The sequence below is a fragment of the Pocillopora damicornis genome, chromosome 2, assembly GCF_964200805.1.
Source record: "Pocillopora damicornis chromosome 2, jaPocDami1.2, whole genome shotgun sequence".
Lineage (NCBI taxonomy): Eukaryota > Metazoa > Cnidaria > Anthozoa > Scleractinia > Pocilloporidae > Pocillopora > Pocillopora damicornis.
Window position 1 is genome coordinate 35,453,498 of NC_142671.1, and position 27,685 is coordinate 35,481,182.

The 27,685-nt window shown below is 38.0% G+C and overlaps 2 protein-coding genes across 2 annotated transcripts; one reads left to right on the forward strand and one right to left on the reverse strand.

Annotated features, from left to right (window-relative positions):
* Nucleotides 1–804: 804 nt before the first annotated feature.
* Nucleotides 805–14,136, reverse strand: LOC113668065 (armadillo-like helical domain-containing protein 3). The gene is made up of 26 exons (XM_027183950.2): nucleotides 13,749–14,136; nucleotides 13,237–13,293; nucleotides 12,393–12,458; nucleotides 12,150–12,230; nucleotides 11,932–12,039; nucleotides 10,933–10,978; nucleotides 10,540–10,586; nucleotides 10,106–10,180; nucleotides 9,532–9,618; nucleotides 9,170–9,226; nucleotides 8,507–8,550; nucleotides 8,116–8,176; nucleotides 7,573–7,619; nucleotides 6,696–6,777; nucleotides 6,244–6,313; nucleotides 5,702–5,800; nucleotides 5,456–5,514; nucleotides 4,959–5,024; nucleotides 4,475–4,544; nucleotides 4,299–4,359; nucleotides 3,977–4,148; nucleotides 3,396–3,522; nucleotides 2,561–2,636; nucleotides 2,177–2,255; nucleotides 1,716–1,832; nucleotides 805–1,277 (listed from the first exon to the last, which is right to left on the reverse strand). Exons 1-26 carry the CDS (start codon nucleotides 13,842–13,844, stop codon nucleotides 1,185–1,187), a joined length of 2,043 nt encoding a protein of 680 aa, XP_027039751.2. The 5' UTR covers nucleotides 13,845–14,136; the 3' UTR covers nucleotides 805–1,184.
* Nucleotides 14,137–14,170: 34 nt separating this feature from the next.
* Nucleotides 14,171–26,870, forward strand: LOC113668076 (uncharacterized). Its single transcript, XM_089197455.1, has 19 exons — nucleotides 14,171–14,326; nucleotides 15,868–15,959; nucleotides 16,514–16,588; nucleotides 17,069–17,114; nucleotides 18,213–18,374; nucleotides 18,654–18,682; nucleotides 19,034–19,117; nucleotides 19,971–20,039; nucleotides 20,502–20,716; nucleotides 21,509–21,539; nucleotides 22,149–22,359; nucleotides 22,706–22,796; nucleotides 23,152–23,293; nucleotides 23,805–23,909; nucleotides 24,163–24,253; nucleotides 24,972–25,041; nucleotides 25,728–25,938; nucleotides 26,033–26,148; nucleotides 26,486–26,870. Exons 1-19 carry the CDS (start codon nucleotides 14,278–14,280, stop codon nucleotides 26,679–26,681), a joined length of 2,085 nt encoding a protein of 694 aa, XP_089053581.1. The 5' UTR covers nucleotides 14,171–14,277; the 3' UTR covers nucleotides 26,682–26,870.
* The last annotated feature ends 815 nt before the right edge of the window (nucleotides 26,871–27,685 follow it).

Consider the following 27,685-nt stretch of genomic DNA (forward strand, 5'->3'; position numbering starts at 1 on the left):
AAGGTATTTCCTCTTTACGCTGCCGTCCTCTGAGTAAGATTTTCATGGGGCTCAGTAAGCTGTGTCCTGAATTGTAATTGAACTTTTTTACTTCAGTTTGCTATCAGATAGTTGGCCAGCGAGCCTCAGAGTTCCCATGTTATTAAAAGGTATGGAAAGGCACTTGTTGGACTCTACTTTATTTCCTCCTTTTTCTTTAAAAAAACCCATTCTGTTGTTGATGGAGAGTGATTAAATCAACGAAGAAACACTTTAAACTACTACAATAGGACCACCATTTAATTTCTCTACTCAAACAATGTTTTAATTTTGAAATCTTTTCTTCGTTATCATTTTATAAACTAATACCATGAAATTTTCAAAAGTTCACTTGCTATAACGGTTGTTTGTCAGCTCGTCTGGTTATCTTTCTCAAAATGAAATATCAACAATAAAACCTTTGGAGACCATTTGAAATCTGAAATCCCATAGTGAATATATTTTTCACCGCTGTATCATTGTAAATATACAATTTCGCTGCAACACTATTTAGGGAACAGTCACTCTTTTTGATCGCCAGGGGGTTGGGGTGGCGCGAAGATTTTAGGGTAGATCACATGGTTTTCAGGCCAACGGAGTGGGATCAGTCGTCGCCAACAGAGGATAAAAATTGACCATAAGAATATTACTGAGCCTTATAGTGGAGTCAGGTAAAATTTATCGTGACACCTCCAGGCGATAAAAAATGACCGACCCCTCACAAACCATTTCTGCACTGAACATTGCTTGATAAACCTCATGTTCGCTCTTAAAAATGCAACACGATTTACTGAAAGTCATGGAATCAATTCTTTTTATTGTAGTGAAGATTCCCTTGAAAAAAAATACCATCCTTTATTGCACGTTATATTTCTCGTCTGAACATTCGTTCAAAACCTGGAATGATCGCCATGTGTTTACGAGGATTGATGGAGTACACTCGCTGATCAATGACGATGAAACATTCCAGCTATATCATGGTTCTTTGTTTCGCCCATTTACTATACCCCGGTTTTATTTTCCACTAAAGACCATCTTATAAAACCACTTCGATGCCAAAGAGCATTAAATAAGGTCTGTATATCTCTTTGACGCAAATTCTCGATATAAACGGAGATTGCTTCGTCCAGTCCATTTACTGCAGCAGGTCTAGTAGCAAACACATTTCAGTGTATGGTCGCAAATTCTTGTAGCAAACTAAACTGCTCGAGGTTGCTGACGGAAATTGTCCGGCGAACTTCAATAACAATTGAACGTACCTGTGCAAATAAGAATGAAAATCACGTTAAAAGTCGTGTTAAAAAGGGAACGCCATCTATCTGTGGATATCGAGTTTTTCTGTCCTCTTCAAGTCAACTGAAGGAACAAAGAAAAGACCTTCGAAAGCTGAACTCACAAATACCGAAAGGAATCAATAATAAATCAAATGAAAAACAAGAAACTGTCTCAAGCGCGGGAAAATGCGTGTGACCAGGTTGCATTTGATTGGTTGAGAGGGTGGCGCGAGTTCTCTAGACCAATCACAGAGCGAAGTAAAGCAAGACCAATGAGATCCCGGTTCCTTTGAAACTCAATTAAAAATTGCTGTAATTCATCTCGTTTAACGTAGGTGTTAAAAGTTTTTTCGGTTTGTTTGTTTGGAAAAGACTCGTGTAGAAATTGAGCCTAGCATTAATCACTAAATAGTGTATACTCACCAGTTGAGTAAAGAAAGCCGCCTCTTTCGGTTTCTCTGAATATTTTTCGTAATGATCCAAACTGTCCTGGAGTTTTAGCGTCAAAGTGTCATAATTACTACGTATTACGCCCAATACCTGAAATCATAAATTATCATACAGCGTTGTTACTTTTAAATGCCTAGTAATAAGCCACCATTTCAAGCCAAGCGATTTACCATCAAAAGCGAGTAATTCGGCAAAAGGACCGATAATCGTCTGGGGGAGTAGGGTCGGAGGATTTTGGTTGTAAGTTGTATCAAGGGTTAAGTTTATGCAATATTCTCATGCCTCCCCCACCCCCCCCCCCAAGGCAGTTTACTGGCCGTGAATTTTCTATAGTTCCTCTTTCATACCCTTTCCCCCCTGAAAACCAAGCGGACCCCCTTAAATCCTCCGACCCCAAGGCGATAAAATTATTGGTCCCTGAGCAATGTACAAACCTGTTCCGAAGTCATTGACGTCAGGTGATTGACAGCTGCCCATGAATCGATTTTTGGCGTAAAATGGTTTATGATTGCCCTGTAAGAAGAATGCAAGGCAAGTCAAGCGTTTACATTCATTGTGAAGCTGCGATGAACTAACAAGTATTGAAGTATTACTTGAAGTATTACTCCTGGTCGCTTCATGGAACAGAAACCAGGATGACCTATGGCAGGATGCGCAAATTAACTCAAATGCTGTCCACCTAAATTGAAAGTCTAGCTCTTCAGGCCGTAAACATTAATTTATTTTGAGTCCCCATTGGCTATAACACTTTGATTCGAATTTGCCGTTGTGATAACTTTGCCTTTTCCGAAACTCGATCAAAATTAATTTTATCTCACCTGACATTCACTAAAGAGCTCGCCAAACGAGAAGCCGCATCCTTCCAGTCGCCACCATTTGTTGAGTGTCTTAACGCTGTTGGCATCAAACAAATCGTTAACAGCTGACGAGTAATGGCAAAAAGAAATTCTAAGTTAATTCTTTCACCGCTGATGCACGTCTTGACATTTCCCTTTAGCTCGTTGTTACCCCAAGAAAACACAGCGGTTAAACATAAGGCATGCACAACGGAAACAATTTTGGCCGGCCTTGCGCCAAAATCTCGCGAAAAATTTACGAGGAAAACGTGAAAAACAAACGGTATCTCACAAAATAAGCGAAAGAAAATTGAACCTTTCATAGAAATCGATAAAAAGGAAACAAAAGCAGGAAAAAGGAAAACTCAAGACTTTTTGAAAACAAAGCTTATTCAAGCGCGGATATCCTGTTGATTTAGCATTCTGTTTTGAGCTTTGCCAAAAAAGTTTCACGCTTGTAAACAACGTGACTAACTGGCTTGTGTGGTTGTCTGTAACTTTTGTGAGACAGCTGGTACCGACAGCCTGAAAACACGCCATCTAGTGATTACAAAATTTGCACATGCGCTAACGTTTGACGTGTTATTTAGCTCGATGTTACCCCAAGATTGGCTTGAGTCGGTCTTAAATTTTCGCGCGTATATTTCAGCCAATGAGAAACAGTGACATCATAAGTCACCACCAAGTTGACCATCTTTGAAACAACAATACTACTCTGAAAGCTGTGTAAACTTAATATCACGTGAACAAACTCAATTTAAGCGAAAGAAAGCTTACAAAGTAGTTAATAATATCCTATACATCGTTATTTACTTACCCATAGAATAAAGATTGTCAAAAATTTGATGAACGCGAATGATTTCGTAGTAGAGTTCATCGTATGATGTCGGAGAAGGAAGAAATGTATCTCCATACGTGATGAACAAATTAAAAATGTTAACGACCTACAATAAAGGGATGCAAATAATAGTGAAAGCTTAGATGGAAAGAAACACGTATACCTCTTAAAATATACCACTCGCCTTCCTCAGTCGCTTTTTCGTTTGCAGTAATAACGAAGTTTATCGCACATCATCAAACTCTTATAATAAATAGGGGAACAACTTAAAACCTTCACACCTTAACATCAATATGCAAATTTTCCGCACTGTTCTCTTCATAATTCCTTTGCTTAACAATCAAGAGCTTCTTTAGTTAGTGATCATTTCCTTTATTCTCATGACCTTTATGTTTGCTTCAGGGGCGATATTGTAAGGAGAAATTAGATGCAAGTCTTTCTTGGGGGTTTAAAGAGTTACGAGTGATTTCTGCTCGAGTTTGTGTCAGTACTTAACAGATACCACCGTCAAATTCATCATCTCAGCATGGAAAAAGAAGAAGATTCAGTTGTATACGTACTTGTGATGCCAGGGAGAAGATATCACAGGTTTTGGTGAGGACCGTTTCATTGGACAGAAGGAACTTTAGGAAGTTCATAAGGGCCGTCCAGAAATTTTTCCACGAATAGGAGAGTCTCACTCGACATCTCTTCTGGTAACACAGCATACGATGCAAGATTCCAAATGTCTTACTGCACGAGTAAAGAAACAAAAAGACAGTTAACTCCAGCGTCGATCGCAACCTATCCGTCTACTTCAAAGTGTTTTAAAATCGCAGGAAGAAATTGCAAGATTTTATAACCTTAGTGAAACAGTAAACTTTCAAAGTCGTTACTTTTTACCTGTACAAGTCAATTGGTAAAGTTTTCATCATGTGAGTTACAATAAATTCCACCATGAGGTCTGAAAAACAAACACTTTCATTCATTGAAGTTGAAACATTCAATAATTCTTCCCTTATAATTTCAACTGATTTGTGATAAAGAAGCCCCGAAAACAATTCTCTGTAAATACTTACCAAGTAACGCACACGCGAGAGGTCTTGAGGGAGCATTCTTTTCGATAACTGGGCCTCTGTGGTACATTTGCTATGATAAAGAAGAAAAACGACACAATAAGCACATAAGCTTTTATTAAGTAAAGGATCGAACGCTTCACTAAGAGAGGTACATATGAAATGAGTCTGGGATGACCCGAATCAAAAGGTTTTAGACCTTTAAACCAAGGGGCTCTACTCGTGGTTAACGAAAATAAAACATTTCCAACAATTTGCAAATTCCTCAAAGGCCGTCCAGTTATCGCTGTAAGCTATCTTTGCCGCATATCTTTTTGGACACCAGCACTGCAATAGAAAATCCCCGAGACGTGCTGGCCGGATACTCCCAAATGGGTTCCCGATGTGTATTATCCAACCAAAAAACATTACGAGCACTTCGACTCTCGCTGTTCGTACACTTCTACCACCGACCGTGGGCTCAATTAAAATAGTCCGCAGTACATACCGCTCTGTGAAGTGGTACTGAGAACGTCATGTTCGCGTCGTGAAGAAATACATTCGCATACTGATCCTGAAGAACAACAAACAGCATTGGAAGATTAAGCTACATGTATTGTAGTATACCTAGAAGTTTCTAGGTTGGGAAAAAATGCAATAATCTTAGAGGTTAGAGATGTGCAAATGATGACTTCGTTCAATGCGACAACAGCTTCATTTGCGTCGCACCCTCACACAAGACTTAGGGGGGGGGTTAATTTCGAACCTGAACATTCCATTCCAATTACGTGCTCTTTAAAAATTCTTTTCGTATCTCTGATTGATTGTCACTTGTACGAAAAGTTCACCACCCAGCAACCATCACTCAGAAAGGCTTGGTGGATCTTTGTGAGGCCAAGTCAGTTTTCTCACTAAGAATCAGTTTGTTGCAAAATATCCGTTTACTAATTATGCAGTCCGTTCGCCTACGTTAAAAGAATCTGTTTTCAAAGAAGTTGATCTTACCTCCACAATACATGTTAAAATCACCAGACACAGCTTGGCATTGCTTACACCTTTGTCATCTGAAAGACAAATAACGTTACGTTGACACTGACTTCCGCTGAGGTGGCCGAAACATCAGGCACTACTACCGACAACAGACCATCTCAGGACTACACTCACCCGGACGATCAGACTAAAGTATTGAAGTTACCACGGGTTTCCTTTGCGAAGGAAAACAGAAACACATCAAGGCCTATTTTACCTTACCTTTTGTATTCTGTAGAGCAATGGAGGAATATGTTAAGAGGGTTACGAGTAAATTCGTGGGCTGACTCAAGTCGGGTGGAAAGTCTTCAACGACAGCGGCTATAAGGATAAAAACGAACAATGGAAATAAGAAGTACGCCATAAGCGCTGGGTGATTTTTTTTCCTTACTCCTACGACATTCAAAACAACCTAGCATTTTCAAGTGCAATGCGTTGTTGCAGTCATACGTGGAAGTGTTGTCCGTAAATGAAAATCAATCCTCTGAATTTGATTTTGAATGGTACTTATTTAACTGACTTTTTGAAATCAAAAGCAAATAAATCTCGATAGCCCATCAGAATAAAGATAGATATTTCAAAAACGCTTAGAGAACTCAAATTAAACATATATTAACTGCCTTAAGCGCGGGAAAACGCGAGGGACCAAAGACCAGAGCATCTGATTGGTTGGAATGGTGGCACGAGTTTTGTGAACCAATTACGAGGCGCAAAGAAGACGAACCCATCAAAAATTACCCAATATTACATGTAACTGTACCGACCGGTGGCAGTCCTTTCAACCACAGGAGGAGCGGCTGTCGGTGATGGAGGAGGACTGGATCCAGGAGCGGTCTGAAGAAAAGATAACATTTGACAAACAAAATGAATGCAGATTAAAAATTATCAAACAGAGCCTCGCAAAATGTAGGCTATCACGCCTTCCCTCGGCTCTCTCTTTTTTCTTCATCTGAGTTTTTAAACAAATTAGTAAGGTGAAGACCAAAATACTAACGGTCTTGTTCAATATGTAATATTGTTTGTACAAGCCGTTTAAAAGCAACTCTCTTAGCTCTTCTTCTTGGCCTTACTTAAAACGAGTTCTCTGTAACTCAGCTCAGTTTAAGAGCATCGGCCGAAAGCTCCAAAGGTCCACAGTTCGAGTCCTTTCGAACTTATCGAAAAAACTGATATCAAAGCTGTAAATTAAAGTTGTCAAAACCCTACAGGCGCTTACCGTAACATGACTAAGAACAGTGAAGAAATTTCTGTTGAGGTGCACCGCTTCATACAGAGCTAAAAGGACTGCTTCATTTGTGCTAACAAGAGATAACATGAAGGTTTAGCAAAGATTGAAAACGGAACTTGATTAATTCCTACTACCCCAATCTCATTCAAACTTGCTACATGATGCACATGAGTCTGAAGAAAAAAAAATTGCGTCTTTGAGGCTGGCGGAAGTAATCGCGAGGTTGAGTAAAGAGCGAGTCACGCGCTGAGAGCGAGTCATGCGCAAAAAGCGAGTCACGCATGAAGAACGCGTCGCACATAAAGAGCGACTCACACGAACAGAGCGAGTCAGAAACTTGAGGAAGAACTCGTGCGTGACTCGCACTTCGTGCCCAGCACCCGATTTCGTCCAAAGCCGAGTTGGGTGAAAAACAGGCCAGTTGCACATCCTTATTCAAGTGAATCGATCCCGGAATGGTGGTAGTTAATACTCCCAAAAGCGATTTACATACCATGCAAAGTTACCTAAGAAGTCAAATGGCTCATCTGGCCAAAGCTCATCTCAGTTTCTGTAGAGTGAAGCGACTAGGAGCATTGCCACCCCGCCCCGTTTTTTTTTTTATCAGGCTTCCTGGGGGTTTCACTGTTAAACATTTATCCTCATAGGTGGAGAGAGGTACTAGGTAAAAGTGTCGTTCCCAAAAACACAATAACGCGACCAGCGTCCAGCATGCTAACCGTTGGGCATCTCCCACAAGGAGAAGAACGGAAACTTACTAATGAGCCTGTGTGTGTCAATAGAAGTTCTACAGAGTTCATAAATCCATATCATTTCGCAATCCGTGAGTTAAATGTCCTAAATGAGCTAAGCTGCAATCGGATACCTGAAACATTCCGCTCGCTCTGTCTCAGCAACAAACATGCTTCCAACCTATGGAACAATAAAACGAACAAGTAAAGCACTGGCACATGCGAGAAGCTAGTTGAAAGTAGAAAGAAAGAAAGAGAAAGAACGACTATCATAAAGTGCTTTTAACTAAGTTTGGTTACAATAGAACAATTTTCAAGTGAGTGTCGAAAGAAATCGGGGATTGGTTATTTTTGGTTCACTTCGCTCTGTGATTGGAAAAAAAAGACTCGCGTCACTCTCTCAACCAATCAGCCGCAAAACTAAAACCAAACACATCTTGGTCGCCCGCGTTTTTCCCGCGCTTTAAGCAGTTTGCTTGTTTTCATTTTGAGCTCTCATTGGCTTTTGGTGGTATTTTCCTCTCTTCTGATTGGCCCTTATGATACTTTGGTTTTGGTTTTTACGAAACTCAGCTGAAAAGTGCTCTATATATTGCAAGTTCTAAGATTAAAAAAATTTTCCCCTTTCCGTGCACACCCAGAACTTAAAGTAAATTTCGTATGGGAAGGATGCATACAAAGCTGGTAATGGAGCTGATTAATCCTCCCGAGGCCTGCTCTAACATGGCTGCATGCTTCCTGGAACAAAGTAAAAGATGTTGAACTGAGTGTATTATGGGATTATATCTAACAATTGAGAGTAAAATAAACCACATAATTGCTAAATTTTATCTCAAAAGTAATCATGGAGATATAGTTGAAGCTAAAAAGGTAACAGAAAAGTATAAGATAAAAATATTGGCCCCAAACAGATTCAACTTGAACAAGCTTGCTAGTAACACAAAAAACAAAGGTAACTCATTTTCCTTCATGGCCATGAGTGTGGTTGCTTATTTGGACGGGCAGTGGTAAGAGAATAGCTACCTATTTGAGGAAATACTGTGTGCTCACTAATCTTTGAAAACGTACCTGTTGTAATCGGTAAGTGCGGCTGATATAACACATCCAAAACCCTTCAAAGGGAGAAGAAATACAAGATGCACATTCAGTGAATATCACTATGTTTATATTCCAGAGAAACAAATCTAACAAGATCACTTCTTTAACTTCATAATTACGCTTGAAAACATAATTACAAGTGTTTGGGATCATTTGTAACATGAACATGGTAAAATAGTTCTTCACAATTATCATGAACAGGAACAAAATTAAAATTTGGCCATTCCTGAGTCAAATTGAGCTCTTCAAGTTATTAAAAGGACTCTGTTAGCTCATGTTGTAGTGTCCCAGACTGCCATGCCAAAGGTTGACAGTTCAAGTCCCACACTTGACCAACATTCAGGGTCTCAAAATAACTGAGGAAAATCTGCTGCCTTTACAATGACATCCACAAATGATTAGCCATTCTAGTCTTCTTCTGAATCTGCATCCCCTGTTAGCAGAGGGGATGTTAAGGAACCCATGCACTTCTCACAAAGAGTAAGGAATGTAGCTCCTGGTATCGTTAAAGGCCCCACGCAAACCAGATTTAAGCTGAACTGGGCCAACCTGTCTAAACGTTGCAAATACAAATAAACGAAAGCTTAATTAGCAATTTTGAAATTTTTCCTTACTGTTCTTTGTTATACATACATTAAGAGCTAATTCATCGTCCAAAATGGATAACTTCCCAATATATGGATTTGAGGCCTGAAAAAAAGAAGGAAAAAAAAATTTTTTTAATGACAATTTTAAAGATGGAATTTTTTCAAAAATGGATGAATATGATTATAAAATTATAATTGAATTTAAATATAGCCACATAAAAAGAAAAAATAATTTAAGTGATTTTGCAAGGAAATTGATTAAAATCATTTAGACTTTTGCTAGTGTAAAATATATTCCGTATTGGCTACAGTAGTAATACAACTTTATCAATAACTGTTCACAAGCATCTCCTTTACAGTTTTGATCCACAAAATAATACAACAGGTTTACAATTGTCCATCACTAACCTCATACTTCCTGTAATTCACCAGAATTGTCAGCAGCAGCATTGCTTCATATCCATGTTGCTGTCTGGCCACTGGATCAGCAAGAACCTTTACCAATGGAAAGTTTTTATTAGAATGAACCATCTAACAGTGAAGTTGGATGGTCTGGGGCTTGAATTATCTGTAATGACTCAATCTTTTTTCTCTCTTTCTCTCCCCATAATTTGAGATCTTCCTTTATTCCACAAACAAGCTCAAAGTTCACATGACCATCTTTCTACCTTGACCTCTGGAAAGGATCCTTTTGACATTTCTGATCCTTACAGAATGTATGATGAATGTCTCAAATGAATGGAGCAATAGCTTCATTCACCAGACCGTGAGTTTTATATAACTCTGTTGACAAAGCATCCCACTACAAAGTCAGAGGTTCAAGCCATCTTAGAATGTGGCATTGTTTTCTTTGACCCAAATTCATGACAAAATTTGCAACATCCTTCTTTGTAAATCAGAATAATTATAGAGTGTCTAAAGTGGTTATTGTGTTTCACAATGTATTCATGACTATGAAACTTGTAAATACTCTAAATATTACCTGAATAACAGCTTCAAAGATGCTGTTGATCATAATATACTCCACAATTGTGTTCTGACTAACATTGTCTGTTGCCTGCAACAAAAAGATGAAAACTGTCAGGCTCAGATGGGAACCCTTGCCACAAATGAAGTTTGCACATACTGGGCAAGATTTAGAGGGAAAACATATCTACTAAACCAATAAACTCCCATAAGTGACCAAGACAGAACTTTACCTTTACAAAACCCAAATACCACCATGCAAAAGAGTGATGAAAGTAAAGAAAAATATCATTTAGGGTATAAATAGTTGATCCAATCACAAATTCTCAGAACTAAAGTCGTAAGAATTGCACAGCAGACAGTAACAAGAATTCCCAATGGGATCCAAGGAGTAAAAGAGTTAAAGAAGATTGAGATTATTCCACAAACTAACTTTGCACGTGTACTTACTGTTACAAGGATAAGAGCCAATTTAAGAGACAGATTCTTTAAGCTCACTGTAAAAAAAGAAAAAGAAAAAGGAAATCAGGGTGACAATCAGGTTGAAGGAAGAATACCTGTCTTTCCAAATGGAACATTGAGAATCAAATGATGTTATCTACATGCAGTTTTTGATGTCTTGATGAAAGAGCATACTAGCTACAGTGTAGGAAGGGCTTTACCTTGAACATCTGACAGTTAAATATATCATATAAGCCCTTGTCTTAAGAGTTTAAATTTTTGTGCTGACATTGCAGATAACATTTGTATGCTTTGCTGACCTATGATATCGAAGGGCTGAAGATAAGTTCCCTTGAAAAAAAGGCAAATTACTAAACTTTGTTGTTATAAAGTAATCATTACCAGGATAATCACCAACAAGAAATGTATGCAAACTTTCCAGTAGTCCCTAAACACAAGAAAAGAAATATCATGATGAATAACAGCAAAATGTAATTACTCTTTAACATGAAAGACACATTTAGCTTATAGTAGCAATTGTTAGAGATAATATTTAAGAATTAACTATCACTATCTCATGTTCTGCTGCATACTGGATGAAATGCAAGTTGACACTTTTAAATTCACCTCATCCCAATTGTTCAATGGATGGATAATGAGATAAAATAGATCATTGGGAATGGGAATAGAGATGGAAATGGAATGGGAATGGGAATTTAGTAGCAGACATCCCAAAAAGTGGCTCTTCTTGTCAGCTGTTTCCAAGTCAAATTGGAATCTGAACTGTTGGTTTTCCTGGAAAAAGGAAACTGGAGGACCCAGAGAATAGACATCAGAACAAGGACAGGAATTAACCCTTTAACTCCCAAAATTAAATTATCAATTCTCCCCTCCAGCTGCTAGACATTTCCTTGTAAAGTAGTAATGAGAATTTGGTGCTAGATTAGGATAACAACATCTACCTGATAAGTTTGAATATTCTCACTACCTATTTGCTGGATAATGTAAGGATATTATAGGGAGAAGTTTCGTGTTGATCACTTCTGGGATTTAAAGGGTTTACAACAAACCCAACCCTTATGTAATGACAGGTCTGAGAATTGAACCTGGGCTACAGCAATAAGAGGTGAACATTCTGACCACTACATAATCCCTGCTTCCCAATATATTGTTATCCAACACACATATCGCTATCCAAAGAATAAATCGTTATCCAGCAGAAAACAAAATAAACAGCACTGTTCAACTGATCGAAATGTTTTCAGCAGATGGCACAATCCACCATTTGAACTACTCCTGCATGATCTTTAATTTTTAAGGAGATTCTTGCATATTATTCAAGCAGCACAACACTGAACAAGAATTTTATAGTATTAAACACTTTCAAGTAAATGAACAAACCTGCATCTGAGCTTCAGCAGCATCAAATCCAATCAAAATGTTTATTATGTCAAATCCATGGTCTCCTAATCTCTTTCTGTAAACTGCTCGCACAAGTGCACACAGTGTCTGCAATTAGCAAAACCATGTTGATTTTTTGTTATTTTTATCCTAAATTATCTTAACCAAGCAATTTTATACATCAGGCAAAGTTTAAGATATTCCAATACTATACAAACCTGAAGAGCATTGACTAGTTTTATTTGGTGATCTCCTCGTAAAGCAATACAGCACTGGGCGAACAGAAGGTTGATGTTCTCCTGAATAAAAGTTGTGTACAAAGTTAAATTAGACTTAAAATAACTCCTTGCTCATGCCATAAGGCATTGGTATGGATGGATATGAGTCCTCATAACAGTATAAAATTAACCATGCATGTAACAAATAACACTGTGTTGTAGCCTTTCATTTGCAGCCTGTACCTTGATATCCATAAGTTCCTCTTCACTAAGTTTGTCGATACACTTTTCAAGGTAGATGGCATTAACCTACAAGGAATTCACAGTAAAGAAAAAAGTAAAGCCTTTATACAAGCCCAAGTGGCCCATGGGGCCGACGCTTAACCCCAGTTTCCTTAGCATGAGGCAGCTAGGAGTATTGCTACTCCCCCTTGGAAGGGATGCTAGTCCATCGCAGGGTTACCCTCAGCATATTTGCTGGTACCCATTTGTACACCTGGGTGAAGAGAAGCACTGTGAGAGTAAAGTGTCTTGCCTAAGAACACAACACAATGACCAAAGCCAGGGCTCGAACCCAGACCACTCAATCTGGAGTCAAGTGCACTAACCATGAGGCCACCATGCCTTCACTAAATTAGTTAAGTTTAAATTAATATCATAATGTTAAGGACTAACAACAGCAGAAGCCAAAAACACCCAAAGAGAAGCCAAAACCTAGCTACAAATTTTGAGACAAAATTATTTATTTACATGCACATACACCATCTTTTAGTTTACTATGATTGCCTTGAAAGTTGAAGCAGTCAGAGCACAGGAGCAGGGATGAATATGAGAGTGAGTTGGGGAAGGGGTGTTAGTAGGAAATAGGAGGTAAGAGTGATGTTGAAACAAACCCTTGGAGACAAGCAGTCATTTATCAATTATCTACAATTTTTCACAATGGAGAGCCAAAGATAGAAGTCAGAGGTCACTGAGTCTGAGAGGCTGGAAAGAAGGGCTGGGAACCAAAGGAGAGAATGACCTCAATGTCCTTCCCTCTCCACTCCTGTCAACACTCAAAGTTTTTTTTTAAACAATCACAACTTACCCTCAAAAGAAAAAATTCATGCCAGAAATTTGGATTATCACGAGATGGCTCACCTCCCTAAATAAAAAGAGTGTGATCAAAACACATCCTTCTTAACATGTTCTGTTATTCTACGTACTAATTACTATCATTAACATAACATTACATAGGTAATTGTTTTTCCACGCAAAACTCCTATTCAAATGAATTTAAAATGTTTTCTTTATGGTAATCATCCAAATAATCATGTCAGTGATCATCACTGCGAAATGAAACAATTAAAAGACGCCACATTGACATCTTGCCAATTGCGCTCTAAAGAAGAATCTCCTACAATTACCAGAAGTTGTAAAAGAGTAGCCAACGCAAACTTATGTTGAATAAACAAACTGATCATACATGTATTATTTGTAATGATTGCAATAGTGATACACGCATTATAACCAAAAACTATTAACATATATACCGTATACACGTACTCATTACTCATTTAGTGATAAATAAATAAAAAAGAATCAAAGCATGTCAATTACCTTAAAAAAGTCATCGTAGATTCCCACAATTTTCTCTTTCACTGGCTTCTTCGGCGACAAAGGACCTGATTTTGTCTCAGCCATGGCATAAACCATTGCTTTCAATGAAACTTATTAGCCACGAATCAGTTTTAGACCAAAGAAAAACTGTTCGCTAATTTTCAGGCGAAGCAAGTTTTCTTTAAATCATACTGGCTCTAGTTTCCTGACGATGACAATACTGTGAATTTCAATAACATGAATATGATCTAAACGCAGAGAAGAAATCCATTACTACCAATTAAAGTTTGTATAAGTCTTCGTTAATCTCTGAGAGAATTACATCAAATATTGTGGCTGATTATTTTGAGAGGCTCTGGCACTACTGAAGTTAACCGCTGATGCAAAAACACGTGATCCCGAGTCACGAGACTTTAAATTTCCCAGAATACTCCATTCGCGCCAAAAAACTTTACACGTGAAAGTATGAAATATGGCGGACCTACTTGCAGCGAAACTTTAAACAAAGTTGTATTTTAAGACGTGTAAAATGGGCCTTTCGAAGAGCGAAGCGTACTCAGTCTTGGAGCTACCTCTAGGTTTGTACCATCTTCTTTAGGTCATCCTTTCGAAGACTCCAAATTCGATTCAATGAAGAACGTATCATCTAAATAGGGAAATGACCAGAAATAGGTTGTAGGTGGTTGTATCTTACGAGAAACATCTCTTTGTAAATTATTTGCAAGAAAAGAAATACCAAAACTAGTTTTTGTATTGAAGTTTTATTTATATTTTTTTGTTTCTTGTTGAGGCACTGAATGAGGAAGTTCTTGCTGAAAGCTAAATATTGTATATTAAACTATTTTCAGCAGCGTTCGAAGAGCTGAAATTGCGTGACGGAAAATGCACTATTGTTCCGTCAATTCTGTATCTGTTATTGTACTCTCATCGTATTATTTCAGCTTATTAATAACAGTTAAAGAGCTGCTTCAAAGTAAGACGGAATCGGATGTTTAAAAGTCGTAGTATTATTACTTTCCTTGTTTAGATATGATAGCGAGGAAAACAAAATAGTTATTTTTATAACAGGAAGTACAAGAATGCTCTCAATATGGCATGAATGATTAAGTCTTGCCTTGAATTGTTTGTTTGAACTTTAACCTCAGCACCACGAAGACAATTACCCTTGATTCAAAGAAAACAAAATAAAAAACATCAAAAGGATTGCCTAGTGAATTGCACCTTACACCCAGGATTCATTGATAATGTGTACTGACCTTGCCTTACAGACATTGGTGCTATTGTAGAACATGACAACTTTATTAAAAAAGAGACAGAAACAGATTATTACAAGAACTAAAATAATTACATGCCTGTTGGCAAAACAATGATTTTTAAAAAAATTCAAGATTTGGTGTCAGATCCAAGATAACAACTTTGACCTGATAAGTTTGAATATTCTCATGACTTGTTTGCTGGATAATGTTAAGTTATTATAGGGAGAAGTTACTTGTCAATCACTTCTGGGAGTTAAAGGGTTAAGTGATAATCAACGTGTTTAATTTATTTTATCCCATGCTTTGTGTATTAACATTTTCACTTTTAGGCCTCAATGTTATTTCATATCATAGTTTGCAAACAATATCTCCTATACAATATATTTTTTTCTCCTCATGCATCTGCATGGGGGTGTAGCTATACTTTAAGGACTGCAGGCCCATGTTTATATATCATAAAGAGGGTAAATGCTTGAACCAGTTAGCTGACTTTCCTCTAAAACAGAATGATGTAACATTTATTTTTTGGTGAACTTCTCTCAAACAAAACATGTTTAACACTGATTATAAGGTTGAAGCTGGCATTATAAGTGTGATTTATTAGGTTTCTATGGACAAAATGGTTTTTTTTTAATTCGTAGTAATGACCTACTTTTAACTCAATTTTATATTAGGGAAAAACAATTTGTTGAGAAACAGGAATGAGTAATTTTAAGTTAATTTTTGTTGGGGATATATGAAGTGAGTTTACTTCCCTAGCACCCTCTTATCAGTAACATCACTAGAGAAAATCCAAATGGGTGTATTCAGTTACTCATCATAGGGGTTCTTTTGAATAATGTTGAACTGTTTTCTTTTTCAAGGGGCAAGTTATGAAGAGATAAGATCCAGTTACAAACGCCTGGCTTTAAAATGGCATCCTGATAAACATAACAATAGTCAGGAGGCAACAAAGGTACAAACTAATGCAAAGATTAGTGTTAATAGTAACTGGTGCTACATGGGGCCTTGATGTTCCAGTTAGATCTTGGGTATTCCTTGGCAGTGTTTTCCCTTATTTTAAGTGCAAAAGGCAATGTAAATTTTTAAATGGAGGGAGCAACTCTTGTAATACCTGTTGAAGTTTCAAGAATTCCAAGGAATTTTAAAGAGGTAATTTTGAAATGCCTGAAAAGGAGAACACTGTTCTCAGGATGGTTGAATTCTTGTAAGATGTGTTGATGATAAGTATTTTACACTCTTAACTATAGTGCATTGTTTGCATAAATCATTGATGCCATGGAAACCTCTTTCAATCTTTTACATACCACACACTACCACAATTGCTCTATTTGCTCTGGCAGAGAGCCAATGCTCAAAATGTAAGCTTCAGAGCTCTTTACTTAGGCTAATTTCCATTATCAACTCAGTTGATGGAACCAAATAGTCTTTTACATATATACATAGTATGTACATTAGAATTTAAAATGCCAGTGCAAGTATTGTTTAAAAGTTTTTTTTCATCTTCAGAAATTCCAGGAGGTGTCCTCGGCATACAAGCGACTAACCAGTGAGGATTCAGATGATGAGATCAACTTGACTCCAGTGAGCACCATTCCTGCTTTTATGTCTTCCCTAATTAAAATTAATTTCCTTTTCTTGATTCCAAGTCTCATCTCTGTGCTGTGCTTGTGATGTAATTTTTTTGTGTGTGTGTGGAGTTTGACTTTTTTTCAGATTTTACTGTATATTAATAGAGAAATGTAAAATGGTTTCCGTGTTTACATAGCCTGATGTAAACATGCAGGAGGTTGGGAGAACACGAGATAAGTGTAGGAAACCACAACGCAAAGCAGAGTGGTTTCGAGCTTATCGAGTGTTTTCCCAACCTCCCAAGTGTTTACATCAAGCTATGTAAACACGGAAACCATTTTACATTTCTTTTATAAAATAACTAATGAAAGAGGAACGAAAACCATGTTTACATACGCTCATGTAAAATGGTTTTATGGCCAATCAGAGCACGCGTACTATCTGAATTATTTTATAAAGCCATTTGATTTTTCACTTTTTTTCTGATTGCAGGCAGATATGTTTGATCTCTTTGCTCACATTGTCTTTCAACGAAATGGTAAGAGTAAAGTACAGTTTTACTAGGAACTAAATCCAATCCTCTGATTTCATAACAGGACAGCAGAATTAAGATGTAAATGTGAGATAGATAAACCCCAAGTTACATGTTGTAAATATGTGAATTTTCATATATCTAAAATCTTCATTCACTCGGATGTTTATTTGTACCCAATTCATTGACCAGCTCCGAGTTGGCTTGTTAGCTCAATTGGTAGAGCGCTGCACCGGTATCGCAAAGGTCATGGGTTCAAATCCCGTACGGGCCTGAAAATTTTTTTCAGGTCCTACTTACAACTACTAGTTTCAGTAGTGTTCTTAGCTGCGAGGATCTTCTAATTTCATCTTTCCACCACAGTGCAAATATGTGAATTTTCATATATCTAAAATCTTCATTCACTCGGATGTTTATTCGTACCCAATTCATTGACCAGCTCCCAGTTGGCTTGTTAGCTCAATTGGTAGAGCGCTGCACCGGTATCGCAGAGGTCATGGGTTCAAATCCCGTATGGGCCTAAAAAATTTTTTTCAGGTCCTACTTACAACTACTAGTTTCAGTAGTGTTCTTAGCTGCGGGGATCTTCTAATTTCATCTTTCCACCACGTTGCAAATATGTGAATTTTCATATATCTAAAATCTTCATTCACTCGGATGTTTATTTGTACCCAATTCACTGACCAGCTCCCAGTTGGCTTGTTAGCTCAATTGGTAGAGCGCTGCACCGGTATCGCAGAGGTCATGGGTTCAAATCCCGTACGGGCCTGAAAATTTTTTTCAGGTCCTACTTACAACTACTAGTTTCAGTAGTGTTCTTAGCTGCGAGGATCTTCTAATCTCATCTTTCCACCGCAGTGCAAATATGTGAATTTTCATTTATCTAAAATCTTCATGATGACTTATCTTAGCAGAGGGCTTTGGGGATTTTCATGAAATCCAAATATTTGACGTAATGAGCTTCAAAAAGTGTTGCCAATATGATTGTAGACAATGTAATTTGCATGTGTTAATGACTCCCTAATTTTTCGAAGACTATCTTTGACAGATTGTCATCAAACTTTTAGCAACAAAGTTTTTTTGCACCTCATTTGTTTTATCAAGGAATGTTTGGTGGCTACCCAGGAATGTATGACTCTGACAACAGTTGCTACAGTGATGATGATGAGGATGATGACGATGATGATGAATCGGTCGATGAAATTCTTCAAAGAATGGCACAGAGTTATAGGAAAAAGTCAGAGTCCAAAAAACCCTCTGAAAAAGGTATTTGAAATTCCTGCTCTAATCTGACTGGTAGCATGCATATGAACAGGTATTTATGTTAGTGTGTAATAAGAATGGTTAAGTTAAATCTGTTTTTCCATGTGCTGGTTCCTCTGATGGTAGTTGGTGACATGGGCAAGTCTGTCCTCTCATATTGAGCATTGAAATTTTGTAAAGGAAAGTGGAGTAAGGGGGAAGGTCTCACAAAGCAAGTCAAACTGCCTGTCCAGGCCCCTAGTCAGGGGCTCAACATTAAATGTAAATACTTTGATTTTGCAGGTCGTCCTGCACACAATTTATCGGAGGCGGTGAGTTGTATTAATTTTTTGCCATGTTCCATTCATTGAAAGTTGGAAAGTATGTAGATCATTTGTATTAATGATAACTGCATACAATTTTGGTTGAGTTGGCAGTAAATGAATCATTAATTTTGATAAAGATCCCAAAACTGTTTTGCTTGTAAAATATATTTTCTAATGTGCCTCACATCTTTGTCAATTAAAAATGAACCTAAGATTTTTTGAAAGTGGAAAAAATAATGTAAAGTTTGTCATGCTGAGGGTCATGGCTATTTTTAAATTTGTTCAAAAACAAAAAGCATCATAAATTTTGCTATTCGAACTTTAACTGAGGGAATATGATATTTGGTTTTATTGCAGGAAGCCATGAAAAATGCAAAAGAGCTTATAGAGGAGGAAGAGAGAGACAGGAAAAAAGCAGAAAAACGGAGAGCTAAAAAGAAGGTTTGTTTTTCTTGTAGGGCATTAACTTGCACCCAGAAATTATGAAAAGAGAATTTTTGTCCCCTCACAAACTCTTGGGTAAAAAAGTGTTTTTATTGGTTTGATTAAACTTGTTATTTTTTGTTTTCCTCTCAAGAAGCATAAGTGTTCTTAGCTGAGGAAAATTCTTCCCCGTAACACCAGGAGTTAACCCTTTACACCCTTACATCAATATGCATATTCTCCATACTGTTCTCTATACATTTCCAAAGGTGCTTTTCAAGAGCATCTAAATTGGATCATTTCCTTTATTTTCACACTAAATACATGTATGTTATTCAGGTGTGATATTATAAAGGGAAATTGCATGTTAATCACCCTCGGGGCAGGGCGTGAAATTGTGTTTAATACAGGTGCCAGTGCAACTAAATTTTTCACTTTGGCGACCAAATCCTGAAAATTAGTTGCCAAATTGGCAACTAGAATGTTTCATCATATCCACGGCAAACTTCCTTGTGAAGTTTGATTCCAAAACACAGCACATGTATCTTGATTGACAACTAGACACCATCTTGGATTTAGGTGAGCTTGAACGTTTTATATCATCCATCCTAGTGTCCACTTTGTAGCACGTTAAAGATCTTTTTCCTAACTTAATTTTGGAGGGTCTATTTACAACAATGACAGCGTAAAAAAAGGTTTTGTTTATCTTTGAAAATGGCAACCAACATTTTTTGAATTGGCTACCACTTCAAAGAATTTAGGAGCCAAGTGGCTAGCAGAAAAAAAAAATTAATTTCATGCCCTGCCTTAGGGGTCAAAGGGCCAGTGAAGCTAATCAACCAAATTAAAATTGTGTACCTTTTTGTGACAGAGGAATAAGGAAAGAAAGAAGGAAAAAGAAAGAGAGAAGAAAGCAAAGGATGAAAAAGAAAATATACAGGTACTGGTGATGGGAAAATTACTGATGGAGTCTCATGATGTAGCTCTCAAATGTAACACAAAACTTATTTGATTGATTTTAGTGCAATATTTTGAAGGTGATTTATTTCCTGTGCCTTTCAGGTAGAGGGTTAGAAATTGCTTTCGTAACTCTCTAACTCCTAAGATCTGATTATTGATAGGCCATTTTCAACATATTAAAATTCTAACATGGCTCCAAGGCTTGTGGGAGTAAAACTTAAGAAAGTAATTATTCGTCCCTCAACTTGGATGTTATTTCTTTCATTTTATTCTCCCAAGCCTTGGAGCCAAGTGTGAATTTTTCATACATAAAAAATAGCCTATTCCCCCCTCTTGCTGTGGTAAGGTTTTCTCTTTATAGGATTACCCTGTAATCTACAGATTCAAACTTCACCAGTGTCCATAGAATCTTAAGCTGTGATCTTTTTCTTTTTGTTTCTAGCAACAGAGGAATAATAAAAAAGAAAATATACCAACTACAACTAAAGCAGCTCCAAAGGAACCCAGTAAAAAAAGAAATACCACAGCAACTTCTTCAACTCCGACTAAAACTGTAAATAACAATACAAAAGTATCCAGCGGTTTAAAAGAACAATCTGTGAATAATAATACAAATTTACAACAATCAACAAAAATGGAACCAAGTTCACCCAAAAGGTAGGGTCTTCATCATCAACATTTATCATCATGATTTGAATCTAAGTTCTTTCAACATTTGTGATAAGTTTAACCCCTGCTCTCAATGTAATTCACTCTGAATGTCTCACATAAAGTTTATTGGTGCATACAACCTACTTGGTTGAACTGCGCAATGGGCCTTGCTCAGCATTAAGTCTCTGCGGCTCAGTGGTATAACATCAGAGCAAGGAATCCAAAGGTTTGAGGTTTGTTTCCTGATGGGGACTTAGAATTTTTCCTTTCTTCCACTCCCATGACAAGACAAAAAACATCTTTCTCAACCTACTTGGTTGTTTATAATGAAAAGAAACCTTGTGAAAAATAAAATCTAGAGGTTTTTCACAGGTGAATCCTCCCACATAAGATAATGCATTAGTATCATTTTCAGAGTAGAGGATCAGTCAGTGGTCACATAGCAAAACTTTTTTTAAGGCTGTGGCTTAATACCCTAACAATATTGTGATTTGAGGGGTTTTGAGGTGAATGCTTGTCTGAGCTTATAGTCTCTCCCTTGCTTTACTATGAGTATTACTTAACCCTTCATGCTGTAGAAATCTACAGTTGTCATTGCAATTCAGAAGAGTAATATAAAGCTTTCCAGCATATCCTTGCTTTTCCTCTAAATTTAAATTTGGAAATAGTCACACCCTCTAAGCAGCCCCCCTTAACATTATCATGCATCAGTAGATACACAGTTTTTTTGGTATTTGTTAGAAGTACAAGCATTACAACTAGTAAAATTTATGATGGTTTTTTACTATTTTTGTTTAGACATGACGAGGAAGATTTATCAGGCAATGAGGTAAGGCAAAACATGCAATTTTTTGTTTGGTTGCAGTAACATACTTGCAAATCGTTTAAATGAATCTATAGTTACAATTTTTGTGCTCTTTTCAGTGGTAGAGAAAGATTGTTTTAACAGTTGACTGTGTGTTTAATTATCTGAATTAGTACCACTTTCGACGTGGGATGAAATGTTTCCAGCTCATTTTTGTGGGCATGGTAGTGAAGATGTAAGACCGACCACACAAGGTGCTACTTTTAACATACGTGGTCAACTGTACCGCGGGCACGCCAACGCCACGGCTTTGTTCAGTAGTCCAGTGGTCAGTGCACTAGGCTCTGAGTCGGACGACCCGGGTTCTAGTCCTGGCTGGGGCAAGGCGTTGTACCCTTGAGAAGTGCGGGAAAGAAATGCAAGGTCCGCTTTTAGGCTTGGATAAATCTATATTTTATATCTAAGTGCAAAGGTTAATGGGAGATATCAGATGATTTGATACCAATAGAATCATTATGGCTGTGCACTGAACATGTCCTTTATCACATACACTCTGTGATTTACTTCCATGTCAGGGGTGAACACTGTCTAAACGATAAAATAATGTTTGTAATTGTCATCCGTTTCTCCCAGGAGCCCACATGGGATACAAACAGTGCGTTCTTTGCGAGAGCAGCAGGGCGTAATCCAATGCCTCCTCCTCCTTCAACAAGCACTGCAACAGTAAAAAATAGTACACCATCAACTATCAGTCAGAGCTCACAGAATACGAAAAACATCTCCACTCAACAACCTGCGGCAGAACAGATAGATCCTGTGGTTTTACGTAGCAGACAAGTAGCAGGTTGGTTGAACTGTGGCACCATTCCAATAAGAGCACAACGTTGAAATAAAAAATTTAGGTTATGAGTCGGAGATTGAGGAAAAACCTTAGTGACTGTGAGTGCGTTAGGTGAGTTGTGAAAAACAAACACGGCTGGTGTTGCCAGCATTTAATTTTCCAAACCGCATCTTCAAACCTCGTTTTCTCCTTAGAAGAGAATGTACGTCTCAAAATTCAGTTCAAGCACATGTCGAAGATTCGATTTTTTTAATTGCGGGCGGGAAATTAGCAATTTTTCCTGCTTCACTCGTTTGTATAAAAGCAGAATACATTTAGGTATCACGTTCTACTACACTCTAATCCACAGTTAAAGGAAATGAAATGGCAAACGTTGGAAACTATCAGGCTGCCGTGGATCTCTTCACTCAAGCTATTAACTTGGATGCAAAAGACTTCAGGTTTTTTAATTATTATTTTCTTTTTCTAAAGTTAACTGCATCTACATATATGCCTTTTTTCACTAAGTAAGAACTGTTGTTAACAGAGGCCTATTTTCTAATGAAACTGGTTTCTGCGTTGAAGTGGAAAATAAAGAACATTCTTAGGTGGCTTTTTTCCTTTTGGAATAATATCATACACTCTTTTCTATTTTAGCTGTGGGATTGAATAAAGCTATTTGTTCGTTCTTTCGTTGGAAAACAACAAATTAAAGTCTGTGGCTCGATTCCTCAAGGGGGACTTTTGATTTTTCCATTATTCTGAGCCGATGACAAAACGAACAAACACCTCTCTTATTTTGCTATTCGTTCGCAGATTCTTTGGCAACCGTTCTTACTGTCATGACCGCATGGGACAATACGAAAAAGCTCTCCAGGATGCTGATGTAGCCATATCACTAGCACCTGATTGGCCAAAAGGATACTTCAGACGAGGCAGAGCACTGGCAGGATTAAAGGTGCTTACTAGTGCAATTTTCAGTGGTGTCTTAGGTAATAGGAGATTGCTACGGTTTTGCTTTGCTGCGCTGTGTAGTTGGTTCAGAAAACTCGCGCCGCTTCCTCAACCAATCAGATTCAAATTTCAAACTAATGGCGAATTGGTCACTCTTGTTTTCCCGCCCTTTATGACAAGTCAAGAAAACTAGCGCCACTTCCTCGACCAATCAGGCTCAATTTTTAAACCAATGGCGACGTGGCCACTCAGAGTTTTCCGCGCTTCAGGCCGTTAGCTTGTTTTTACTTTTACTGACAATCAAGGCCCCTCTTAAAACTGTGGTGGCAACGAAATAATATTCTGGGAATTTGCGATTTCAGTCCCTAGAGCTAATCTTCGTAAGCACCGTAAATCAGAGCCAAAAGGAATTTCAATCGGAATTCTCTAGCTGATTTCGGCCTTCCTTCCTATTCAGTTACAATAACTGCAATTGCGATCATTTTTCGGTAACGTTATTTTTCTCTCCTTTTCAGTTATATTCTGACGCAGAAAGCAGTTTTGCTCAAGTTTTAAAATTGGATAAACATTGTGAAGATGCCATGTTTGAACTGGCTAGGGTTCGAGTGCAGCAGCTAGAGGTACGGCAGTGTCATGCACAGGTCCCCATCATGGGGGAGGGGGAGGGGTGCTACCGTTACGTCTTTCTGGCATTGGGAACATGATAGATTGTTTATTTCCCCCTCACTTGATTGTCATCCCACAAATCTTATGCAAAGATACCTTTTAGCATTATTATACAACCTCCAGTTTTTTCAATGCTATAAAAATTGTGCGGTATCAGTAGCCATATGCAGTCTTAACTGCCCATTTTTTTTTTCTTCATTTTATCAGGAGATGGGATTTCCACAGAGCCAAAGTGAAGCAGCTATCCAGGCATATGGAACAGTTCAGGCCGCTTTGGAAGCACTGCTAGCTGGAAAAGGTGAAGGGATGAACGAGTAGAAAAAATAAGAACAAAGTGACAGGCTGCGTCACGGTTTGTCCATCTTGAAAAAGGACACTAAAACCTTCCACGTGCGTCATTCGCGTTTCGTTTCAATCTTCCCCATCCTTAGCAATCCTCGCTCCTTCGTGGTTTATTAGTGCCTTTCTTATCTTGTAATATCTTCGCGAGCGAATATTTCGTGATCTTTTACAAAGCGAAGATAGTTGTGAATATCGTTTGAAAAATAACTCGATTTTCCTGACCTCAGTCGAAAAATCGCGCTTTTCGATTGAGTGTCGTAAAACCTAAACCACTGTTATCACAACGGCCAATTAGAAGAAAGGGAAATATTTTAAGAGCCAATGAGCACTCAGTAAAAACAACCAAACTGACTAAGGCGCGGGAAAACGCGGGCGACCAGGCCCTGATTGGTTTCAGTTTTGCATCTGATTAGTTGAGAGATTGGCGCGAGTTTTCTTGGACCAATCAAAGAGCGATGTAAAGCGAAAGCAGTGCAGTGTGGGATTACTTTTGACTCTTGACAGAAAATTGCTGTATAGTGAGTGCTAGGAATGACTGATTCTTAAACAAAAACTGGCATTTCTCTCTGAAGACCTTTCCGATCATTTGCTTGTATTATTTTACTTTATTCTTTGCTTATAAATAATCTTTATCAGAGGTGTACTGATATAATCCTTTCATGCCGTTTTTGTAGTGAGTTGTCCCGTTTCAACGGAGATATACGTCTCTGATGGAGAGGATGATGCACAAAAACAGCAAATAAGGTAACTGATTTTAGAATGGCAAAATTGCGATCGGATAGGTTCCTTTTAAAATAACTATCTATACAACGACTGTTTCTGTTTCTATTCAAAGTTTTTCTCTGATTTGTCATTGAGTTCGCTCTTTTAACGGTATTTGTTTATGATATCTGTCTAGAGTAACATTTCGGCTACGTGCTGTTGAAAGTTCGAAAGTTAAATGTAAAACTGTCTTTTGTTTTAGCGTTTTACTGATAACTGAGTTTGAGAGTGAAATCATGTAAGATCTCCTTATTGGCTTCGGAAATTGCCAACTTCGATTCCTCACAGAAAGAAATACTTACAGGCGATTAGATACTTCGTAACTTTGTGGAAAACTTTTGAAATTCTCTTGTTTAATCTTTTTGCCGCGTGGAAATGTGTTAGCGTTACTGCGCAGGCTTGTTCTGTCAAGATGGCTGGTAAGGCTGATGTCTTGACCATTAGACAGCCATCCAACGCATATTAATCCTTTAACTCTCAGAGGTATTTAACATACTTTATCTTGCAAATTGGTAATGATAATACTTGAACGTATCAGGTAGATGTTATCCTGATCTAACACCAAATTCGCACAACTAATTAACAAGGAAAAGTGTGGAAGCTGAAGGGAAGAATTAGCAATCAGATCTTGGAAGTTGAAGGGTTAATTGCATTCTGTTTCTACGCAGAATGGTTGAAAATGGTAGCGTTGATGACGGCCCTGGCCGTTCCTTGTGGGTTGGAAACGTCAATCCTGAGGAAGTCAGTGAAAGACATTTGGTACAGCTGTTCAGCAGGTGTGGTCGGGTCGACAACGTGCGGATACTCCCCAAAAGATTCTGTGCGTTTGTTAATTATGATCAGGCTGAATCTGCCGCCCTAGCACTCGAAAAATTACAGGTACGTTGTTTTATTTGTTTGGAGAGGTCCGCCAATGGGGGGAGGAAGAAATTCTATTCTGATCTTTGGAATTAAAAGATGACTTGATTTTCAGGGCTATGAGATGGGAGGCGAGCAGTTATTATTGAGATACCCCAACAACACTGGTTCCCCGGGAAGCCAGCCACTTGCTGCTGCTTCGGTTCCTGGTAAAAAGAAACAACCTGAGGGGTGAGCTCATTTATGTTTATTTATATACTTATTTGATCAGAGAGAATCACGGCTGTATTTCTCTCAGTCCAGTATTTGTTTGTGTGTGTGTGTGTGTTTTTTTTCCTTTGGCTTGAGTATATTCATGCTACAACTGATTCTCTGGTCGATGTGTTTGTTTGTTTTCTATTTTCCAAGTTTGTTTGTTTGTTTATATGTTTGAGGTAACCGAATGTTGAATTCCTCGAGTCTACGCGTTAGTTGGTCAGTTAGTTTTTGTTGGCGTGGACGAAACGAATTCGAAATTTCTTTCAACAAGACTAATTTCGCTTTGCCTGTTTGATGCTTTTTGTTCCAGGGACTTAAAACAATCTATGAGCAAGTTGTCGGGCCCCGTGAACGGAGACGAGTGTTATTTCTGGCGCACGACCGGCTGCTATTTTGCTGACAAATGCCGATTCAGACATGTCCCGGAGAGCAAAGGTGTCGATCTAAAAAGGGTGGAGGCCAAGTATGGAGGAAAACTTCGAGTGACTACCCCACCGAGCCAATGAAAAAAAAAACAAAAATAATAATAATAATAATAATAGTGATGACTCATATAATAATAAATAGTATTGATAACCAATGACAGCTTGGCTGTCAAGATATGGGCCGGGTTTACTCCACACAAAAAAGATAATATTGAACTTTTCAGTTGTCAAATCTTGATTGCTAAATAAACGTTTTGCAAGTCTTGGTTAGCTCTGCTTATGTACTGTGATTTTCGTAACCTATTTGGTTAAGTGTCCGTGATATTTTTATTCCCACAAACTACATTTTTACGACCCTAAGGTTGAAAGAGCACCAAAAGTTGCCCTCAAAATTTTGTGTTAATTCATCATCATCTCTTATTTTTTTTAAATTCACTTACACAATGATTGATAACGTGAAAGCAAGTCTCAAAACTGATCGTAGGAGAAAGATCAGCTGGTCCATTGAGGCCTACAAAAAATTTATCTTGTTTTCAACACGTTCTCCTTCTGGCGCAAAATGATTTGGATGGATTTCACCCCTGTCGGCTGGAAGAGGAACAGACCTACCTTGCTGTGAGTAAAGATTACCGCTACGGGGGTGCGGTGGAGAGAGGGGAAGGTCGAGGAGTTTTGCGGATCGCATGGTTTTCAGTGGAGGGGGAAACAGAGTAAAACGCGAAAGCGTAATGGTGGTCGTGCTCAGCGGAAAATCGTGACCGTGTTAATATACAACAAGAAACTTTCTTTCAAAAAATTAAGTGACATTACAAGGACTGAAAGCCAGGGTACAGAACTAGTCTGACATAGTAATTTTTGGCATTTTAAGCAATTAGGCTGAAACTACTTCAAATATAGAAACTTCTGACGACCTGTAGTTTCTTTCATTTATCACGGTTACAAAGTCACGTTTATAAAGTCAGCCAAGTGAACCCGTGGGACACTGTACTAAATAACATGGCAAACTCTTAAGCTCACCTTCACTTCCTAACTCAAATGTCACGTTGTCAACGTAAAGTACAAACGGAGAGGGACATTGTCAAAAC